Below are 8,875 nucleotides of genomic sequence, written 5' to 3'. Positions count from 1 at the left end.
ACAACACATGGGAGCTGGTAGAACTTCCGGTGGCCGAAAAGTGATCAGATGCAAGTGGTTATTCAAGAGGAAAGAGGACAGATACAAAACGATGCTAGTAGCCAAAGGGTATGTTCAGAGAGAATGAATCGACTTCACAAAGATATTCGCGCGGGTAGTTAAGCAAGTATCTATCAGATTCATGTTGACACTGGTTGCCCAATACGATCTCGAACTAGAACAGATGGATGTCAAGACTGCATTCTTACACGGGGAGTTAAAAGAGCAGATCTACATGAAGCAATCAGAGGGATACGAAGCTAAAAGAGCATAGAAAAAAGTTTGCAGGTTAATGAGGTCATTGTACGGCCTGAAACAGTCGCCTAGACAATGGTATAAAAAATTTGATTATTTTATAATGAGTAAGAAATTTATTTGAAGTGAATACGATCACTGTGTCTATTACAAGACACTGAGTGATGGAAAATTCATCTTAGTATTGTACGTAGATGATATGTTGATCGTCTGTCATGATATGTCTGAAATCAACGTACTGAAGACTCAGTTATTAGGAACATTCGAGATGAAATATCTAGGGGCAACAAAGAGGGTTTTCGGCATAGAGATTTATAGAGACAGGAAGAGGAGCAAGTTTTGTTTATCACAGGCAGAGTACCTTAAAAAGGTGCTGATCAAGTATGGGATGGACCAGGCAAGGTCGGCGAGTGTTCCCCACGCGACTCACTTCAAGCTTTCCTTAGAACAATGTCTTAAATCAAATTAGAAAAAACAGGTTATGTCTTATGTACCTTATTCGAATGGGGTTGGCAGTTTAATGCATGTTATGGTCTGTACAAGACCAAATATTTCACAGGCAATTGATGTTGTGAGCAGATACATGTCAAACTCGGCAAGCAACATTGGGAAGCAGTGAAATTGCTACTTCGATACATAAGAGGTATAAAAGACTACGTTTTAACTTTTGAGAAGACATGGGCAAAGTTGGTATGCTATGTGGATTCAGACTACGCAGGCAGTGTGGATTCCAGAAAGTCAACTTTAAGATACTCGTTTGTTCTAGCGGGTGGAGCAATTAGTTAAATGTCGAAGCTTCAGTCTTTAGTGACTCTTTCTACGATCGAAGCTGAATATATGGCAGTGACAGAAGTATTTAAAGAAGGTGTTTGGTTGAGAGGCATGATACATCAATTGGGGCTCTAGCAGGAAGCCGTGCCGGTTAATTGTGACAGCGAAAGCGCTAAAAATTTTATTTATCACTCTTGTACTAAACACATTAATCTTTGTCACCACTTTATCCGACTTGTGCTTGAAGAATGATGCATAACTCTGGAGAAGATTCACACCAATGTGAATCCGGCAGACATGCTCACCAAGGTTATTCTTAGCAAGAAGTTCAAGTTCTGCACAATTTCTTTGGGCTTGACGATGACGTAAAAGGAAAACGAAGTGTGCACGAGAAGTATTGATGAAGCTATGATGCGAGGCAGAGATAGGAGAAGAAGACAAAGAACTAAATGTTTAAAGATTAAAGATGTGTTGGATATTGTTGTATTTGATGTCTTAAATCTAATCAGATTCTGCGCAGATTTTTTCGTAAAACTACGAAATTGCGGGATTTGTTTCCGATTTCGTTTAGGATTCTTTCCAATGCTATATATATACACTACACCAAAATTGTTTATTAAGTACGGCTAGTGCTTTGGTTCAAAAACGGTATTAAGTTGTTTCTAATTACACACGGTTCTAAACCGTTTCAGAATGCAGGACTGTACCCTCTTTCCATGTACGGCTCTTTTGCTTTCCCCTTTTCTTCAATCTCTCGTCTCTCGTCTCGCATCTCTCTCTCTCTCTCTCTCTCTCTCTCTCTCTCTCTCTCTCTCTTCAAATCTCCGGTTTAGGTCATTCTGCCCTCCTACTCGTCCTGCTCTTCTTCTTCTGTACACTCCTGTAAAAAGCATCCCCATTACCTCAGATTTACGCTTCCAGATCTATTACGTCTCTCATTCTCCTCCGTTCTTCCTCCTCCATTTCTCAATTTCTCTCCAGATTTCTTCAGTTTCCTCATATCTAAGGTTTATAGATCTCGTTTCTGGAATCAGATCCACGTTTCTTGCATTGTGGCCACGGATCTGTCTCTTTTGTAGCTGATTTTATCTGTTAATTTCATCAAAAGCTGGTTTTAGGAAGAGAGAGAGGGAAGAAACCGATGTCTCTGTTTTAAGCGCAAAAAAATCCCCCAAATCTCTCTTCGAAAAATCTAGGGTTTCTTTCTGCAACTGATCACGGTAGCAACCCTAGGCTCGAAGCGGAGCAGCTGATCGACATCCCTGTAACGCCAACGAGCGAGGTCCGCAACAGCAACAACATCAATGGCATCCTTTCCCCCAACCCCACAACGGCTGTGATCATCGCATCCTGGTATCTGTCCAACATAGGCGTCCTCCTCCTCAACAAATACCTCCTCAGCATTTACGGCTACCGTTACCCCATCTTCCTCACTCTCCTCCACATGCTATCGTGCGCACTCTACAGCATCCTAGCCATCCATTGGCTGGAGCTGGTCCCTTACCAGCCCATTGTCTCCCGACGCCAGTTCTTCAAGATCGTGGCTCTCAGCGCAATCTTCTGCTTTTCGGTGGTCTGCAGGAACACCTCGTTACGGTACCTTCCGGTCTCGTTCAACCCAATGATCGGCGCCACGACGCCCTTCTTCACCACCATCTTCGCCTTTATCATCACCTGTAAGAAGGAATCGTGCGAGGTCTACCTAGCGCTGGTGCCGATGGTGCTGGGGATCGTGCTCGCGAGCAACAACGAGCCCCTGTTCCATCTATTCGGATTCCTAGTCTGCGTCGGATCGACGGCCGGGAGCGCCCTGAAGTCTGTGGTGCAGGTGATCCTGCTGACGTCAGAGGGGGAGCGGCTGCATTCAATGAATCTGCTCATGTACATGGCACCAATGGCAGCGGTGATATTGCTGCCATTCTCTGTTTGCAAGACAAGTCGAAACATAGTTCATGACATATCCTTTGATATCTAAACTCCAAGTTCTGAATCTCAACCTTGTTTATTTCAATAATTGAACCACATGATGCTCTGTGACCATTTTGCTTGGTTTTTAAAGGAGATCTCATTCTTTCCAATTTGCTCCTGTTGGTGGGATTCTTCTACAGCATTTTAAAGGGCTGAGTTTTCCAACAATTTCATCAGTTGGTCCAAATGCAGCAATTATTCATTATTCACTGAATGCAAAATCATGTTCAGAACTTGATGCTGATAGCATATATCTATTTGACTCAGGAGCGCAGGTTTGCTTACAACTCTTTCTTTTTTGTTATTGCATTATTATTAATGATTTTTTTTTTTAATTGAGGGATTTAATAAAATAGATAGATACACTTTATATCTATGCAAGGAAAACTCATCATGTAGCAGCACCACACCATTTTTTTGTAGGTTGTTGCCTATTTCTTGTGTCCCTCTAAACACATAACAAAAGATAATGGCTGAAGAACATGCTAGCTCCTAAATGCTAGCACCGAATAATAGTTCCAAGGTTCCAAGTCTTTCATAGGCACCCAATGGGTAACACTTTGTGAGTCACATCATACAATCGCAGCATGAAGGACTCCAAAAATTTGAAACCTTATCTAAACTCCCAAGTCCTAGATGTGCTTCATTCATATTCTTCATATCAGTTGATCCAAAGCATCATCTTAATTTCTGTTAAAAACCTTAGTTTTTATCATGGCCTCTCACATTCATATTCTTCATATCAGTTGATCCAAAGCCTGCTATACTGCTGCAGGTGGACTCTTTTGCTAACTCTAGGCCCCTACATTCCTTGTAATTTATTTCATTTCTCTTGATGCTTGCTTTCATGTTAGTCATGTTCATAGCTTTTGAAGAGGTGCAGTCGGATACTTCTTTAAGCTCATTAGTTGTTTCAGAACTGTAGTCGTTATTGTTGTCTTCTGTTTTATGAGAGTGTTGCTCATTGATGCTAATTGCATTGTTGGACTAGTGTCTTGCTAATAGTGTATCCTTGTTGAACTGTTTTCTTTGTTAGCAAGTAGTCTTCTTAGATGATCAACTATTACTTATTTGCTACTATATAAAGTAAAACATTTTATTCAGACCTCACCTTTGAAAGTTAGCTATTATTTGAAATTTCCATTTTTTTTTTCATTAAAACAGTTGTGGTTTGTTTGTAGTTCTAGACAGTTTTCTTTGGGTAATGGAGGAGTTCGTCTCTGCAGAGCTTTACTTGTCTTGAATTTCTTACCAGGATGTGTATCTTTCTTCACCAAAGAAAAGATTATAGCTTATCTGTTAAGACCAACTTCAATATCAGGGTGTCTTTTGTGAGACTTCAAATTTCATGGACGGTTCTTTCTCCTGCTATCAGTTATTAATTTGTTTGCTTGTAGCTTATAATTCTCTTTAATGTTTCAGGCTGGTGTTGCTTTGAAACATGATGAGGGAACAGAGAGCCCTGCATTCTGGTTTGCACTTGGAGGGAAGCAAAGTTACACGAGCAAAAAGAGTGCTCAAGAGACTGTTAGAGATCCCCATTTGTACACGTTTTCATCCAATAAAGGTGCTGGTTCTCCATATTACTAGTTCTAGCTTTGAGTATTTGAAACTGTTGGATGAAGCTGATCTCTTTTGACTCTTTATTCTTAACCCCATGCTGGTGCCCAGGAAAGTTTTAGGTATGTTCCCAATTCACTTTTAGTGGAATTCTTATTTTCTTTGTTTATACCAGTTGCTTATTTTATAGCATTCTTCCCTTTTTTTTTTTCTTTTTTTTCTTTTTTTTGGTGGCAGGTCACCGAGGTTTACAACTTCTCTCAAGATGATCTATTGACTGAGGATATGTTGATACTACCTCAAATTTGTTTCAGAATTGACCTACCTCAAATTGTAACATACCCATTCATATGATACAACTTTTTGCGAATGTCTGACTTCTTTAAATTGCGAATTGGCCACAATTTTATTTTAGCATTCGCAAAGCTACAGAATCGTTTTCATCTTAACTTCTTCAGGTATCAGGTCCACTCGACAACAAGGCTGGGGAGAATCTTGTAGGAAATGCTATATTTCGCTGGCAGAGGTGGAGACATTACTTTCTTCAGTTGCTATTCTAGTGCAAAATATTAGGCCGTGTTTGTATGCATCATTGAATTTAATTGCAAATATTAGGCCGTGTTTGTATGCAAAATATTATGTCCTTCTCTCCTTCCATTTAATCCAACTGATAAGTGAACGGCTCCAACTTATATTGACAGTGAAGCAAAAATGCATCGTGTTAGCAAAGGTGCACCAGAGCAGGTAATGTTGCCATTACTTTTGTGGTTTTCTTGTTACTAACAACTCTAATTGTCAGTGGCTAGTCAGTTGCTTATCCTCCTTGGGCAATGGTTTTGCATATTCTGAAACTTGCACGCAATAAGTTAGCCATAGTGCAGAGAGTTAACACTGCGATTAGCAAGTTTGCAGATAGAAGACTTTGATCACTTACTATAGCATTCCAGGTGAAACTACTCTCCCAATCCTGTTTTCTTTTGCTAATGTATTCTGTCGCTGCATGATTAATCCATCATGTTTGTTGTTTTTCATTCATCTTTGACTGTATGTAGGAGGCTCCAGAGGGAAGCAAATATAGTTCGAGAGGTCCATGTAAATTCATCGGTCTCATGCCTCTCTTTGATCTTCCTTGGCATGACAGTACAGAAACAATCAGGCACACTCGGCATAAATCTTGAAATAATCACAGGTATCCAATTTTCTGCTGGCTTGTGAAATGTCCTGTAGCATGCTAACTTTTTATGCTCTAGTGAAGCTAGTGTCAGAACTCTAAAAGGATACAAAACAACATCAAATAAGCTAAAATAGTTGTAAAGAACTAGAAGTTTACAACTACTTTCTTGTGCACTGTTTTCTTTAATGCGGTCAACTGTTCTGAAGAGCTATCATGATTACAGTTCTGTTAACAGTGTATGCAGATTTCAGTGACAGACAATCAATACGTCTGTGTCTCTGTGTGCATCCAATTAAATATGGGCAATGCCATTCTGTCAAGTGATGCCTGCCAAACTCATTGAAATGTCATCTTCCTTCTACTCTTCCTTTGGCTCCCAATGATTTGTTTCTTTCTTCTCTTTTGATGTTTGGCAGTGCCAACATCTCAGTGGGAGTGAAAGATGACCAGTTGGTGATGACAGGAATGCACACAATTGCTGACATATTTTGTGTCGGTTGTGGGTCAATCGTGGGGTGGAAATATGTAAGCTTGGGGGGCAAGGCTTTAGCATTACGGTCCATGTATATATTAAAACAATGGTTGGTTAATGATTTTGCTTTCAGGAGGCCGCACAAGTTCATTTTATGTTTTCATCATGGATGTATCCTAAATAAGTTCTCTACTATGTTAGACATGTCGTCATTCACTATGTTAAACTTATTTTACCTTTTCTTTGATGATGCACTAACAGAGAAATCCAAAAAGCAACTCATAATTTTACATCAGTGATTGGGCAAGGGGCATTTGGTCCTGTTTACAAGGCTCAGATGTCGACTGGCAAGACAGTTGCGGTTAAAGTGCCACTAATTCCAAGCAAGGAGAGAAGGACTTCTAGTTTGGATTATTTAAGTTCGAGCTTGCAACTGACAGGGCTTCTAGTTTATATTTTATTGCTAGCATTCCATTTGGATTGCTGGACAGCCAAATTATTCAAAAATTTCCTTTTACTTGTCTAATTCTTAGAATAATTTTGGTCTATTTTCTACTCTCTTCTTAGAACTCTGTTTGCACTTCAGCTGTATAGATGTGTATGCATTTTATTTGGAAACTCTTGCCAGCAAGTTGATTCTGGAAGTCTTTCAGTCCTGAAAATTGCAAAAATGCAAAAAATACAAAATTCTTAGAAGCTACTTGTTCAACTATCTTACTTCCCAATCTCATAAAGCATTAGTTAATGATTTCTATTCATGTACAGGTTTGAGGAGCAAGAGGCTCCTGTTTTCAAGCATGCCCTTGAACTTATATCTTAAATGTCGTACCAATTTATCTATGAATTTCTACGTCTTATCTAAAATTGTATGTATCTTAAATTCAAAACCAATTTAATTTACATACGTCTTCAGTCATCTGTTTTTTATTTTCCATTATTTTTTATTCAATTGACCCATATCTTCACTCTGGTGTGCTTGTAAACCAATTCAATGCCTTGTAGGATGACATCCAATTGTTGTGGTAATTATTGAGATGGAAATAGTTATCTTTTTATTTTGTGTGTAGGTTGGAGAAGTTTGATATGTGAACTTGATCTAATTGCCTTTTCAATCTATTGATCTGATACAGACTCCTAATGCCATGAATAGTCTATGCGGTTACAAGATAGTGATTGGCCAACCATCTGACAGGCTCCAGGAGAATTTTTTAGACCAGTACAAGGACTTCACTGAGAGGTAAAACCGTCATCAAAATAATTTGATCACTATTTCCTATTTCATATAGGGCAGACATTAATGCTTAATTTTGTGAACATCTACCAATGAAAAGTTTGAAAAAAAAAAAAAAAGAGGAAAAGATTCTTAGCTTTGGCATTCTTACCATAAGAAATGTTGTTTTTTTATCTTTATAATTTTTTAATTTCTTTTTCGTTTCTTGTATTTCGTTTGCAAGTCATTGCTTAGAGTTTAAATCTTTGTATTGGTATATGAAGTAATAGGAGTAATAGTACCTCTTCTAGAATCTCTCATCATGAATGTGCATGTTATAATCTGCCGTTGCCTGTGCACATGCAAGTAGGCCCTCTTCTATTGATTAATTCTAAATTGTTTGGAATCTTATATGATTTGTGATATTTGGGATATTTTGATAAACATGATGCATAGGTGCAGTATATATCTTTTGTTAATATTTGGAGCAATCAATAGTTGTGAAGCTAGTTCCATTATATTAACTAGAATTCTTTGCTTGCTTTACTCCTATTTTCAGGAAATGGTGAAGGGTGGGAAGCTAATCTTCTCATTTGATGCAACAAAGAAAGTTTGCTTTGGTGTACTCCCACGATATGCAAAAGATGAGCTTCAAATCAGATGGTTTGAGCTCCCAAATTGCTTTATCTTCCATAATGGTGTTTTCTTTTTTTCCTTTAATAGACCAACAACAATGCCTTGGGAAACATTTCAAGCTTACTATGCCTGATGTGCATTTTGCATCATAATCCTATATGTCATATCAAGCAGGGTTAATTGGCCTGGGCACTGAAGGGTCCTAGATGTGCGTTTGTGTTTCTAGTCCTTTGTAACATGCTCCCATTCTTCAATCTTGATCATTAGTGGGGAGACTTTTCTTTTTCACTCAGTTACCAATTAACTTCAATTTCTATAGTTATTTATATTCTTAGGTGGGAAGCGCCTTGTTCATGTGGGTCTAGGAGATGATGATCAATGCATTGAGGAGGGAGCTTCACATGCCATCTCCGCAAAGCTATAATTTAAAGTGTTAGCCTTTACTATAGCTTATTTTGTAAATTTGATTTTGCAATGAAACATCTTCAAGCACATTATTTTCTCATGTTTTTCTTTGGATTAATCTCCATTTTGATGGAGTGTAATAAACTTCTGTTAATTTATTTCCCTTGATCTTAAATTTCGAGTGTTTATCTGGGTTTAAAATTGTTCCTAAAATTCCATCCTAAAATCTGACCATTGGCAATGTTAAGAAGGTTTTAAACCGTTTTTAAAATTTCGTTCTTAAAATTTGACCGTTGGCACCAGAACGGTTTAAAACCGTTCCTAATATTCCATCTCTGAAATTGGAAACGGTACCCAAAACGGTTCTGAACCGTTACTGTTTTTC

The 8,875-nt window shown here is 38.4% G+C and overlaps 1 protein-coding gene and 3 long non-coding RNA genes across 8 annotated transcripts; 3 read left to right on the top strand and 1 right to left on the bottom strand.

Moving 5' to 3' along the window:
- The first annotated feature begins 562 nt into the window (after positions 1-562).
- Positions 563-4,896, top strand: LOC131224189 (probable sugar phosphate/phosphate translocator At1g12500). Its single transcript, XM_058219729.1, has 4 exons — positions 563-746; positions 2,223-3,047; positions 3,174-4,715; positions 4,831-4,896. The coding sequence occupies exons 1-2, from the start codon at positions 563-565 to the stop codon at positions 3,038-3,040; spliced, it is 1,002 nt and encodes a 333-aa protein (XP_058075712.1). The 3' UTR covers positions 3,041-3,047; positions 3,174-4,715; positions 4,831-4,896.
- A 22-nt stretch (positions 4,897-4,918) lies between these two features.
- Positions 4,919-8,680, top strand: LOC131223382 (uncharacterized). 2 transcript variants are annotated; one of them, XR_009160409.1, is made up of 2 exons: positions 4,919-5,119; positions 8,009-8,680. It is a non-coding gene; the product is annotated as an uncharacterized LOC131223382 (long non-coding RNA). The 2 variants fall into 2 exon arrangements; XR_009160410.1 differs by lacking the exon at positions 4,919-5,119 and adding an exon at positions 7,371-7,476.
- On the top strand, positions 5,129-7,062 carry LOC131223384 (uncharacterized). 4 transcript variants are annotated; one of them, XR_009160411.1, is made up of 4 exons: positions 5,129-5,540; positions 5,646-5,782; positions 6,003-6,113; positions 6,501-7,062. It is a non-coding gene; the product is annotated as an uncharacterized LOC131223384 (long non-coding RNA). The 4 variants fall into 4 exon arrangements; XR_009160414.1 differs by lacking the exon at positions 6,003-6,113 and adding an exon at positions 6,184-6,348 and having other exon boundaries at positions 5,139-5,540; positions 6,501-6,631; XR_009160413.1 differs by lacking the exon at positions 6,003-6,113 and adding an exon at positions 6,184-6,292 and having other exon boundaries at positions 5,142-5,540; positions 6,501-6,632.
- Positions 6,385-7,047, bottom strand: LOC131223385 (uncharacterized). The gene is made up of 2 exons (XR_009160415.1): positions 7,003-7,047; positions 6,385-6,637 (listed from the first exon to the last, which is right to left on the bottom strand). It is a non-coding gene; the product is annotated as an uncharacterized LOC131223385 (long non-coding RNA).
- Positions 8,681-8,875: the final 195 nt, after the last annotated feature.

Source organism: Magnolia sinica, chromosome 13, assembly GCF_029962835.1.
Source record: "Magnolia sinica isolate HGM2019 chromosome 13, MsV1, whole genome shotgun sequence".
In the NCBI taxonomy this organism is placed as follows: domain Eukaryota; kingdom Viridiplantae; phylum Streptophyta; class Magnoliopsida; order Magnoliales; family Magnoliaceae; genus Magnolia; species Magnolia sinica.
The sequence above is the reverse complement of the archived record's forward strand: the minus strand, read 5'-3'. Positions and strand labels throughout refer to the sequence as shown.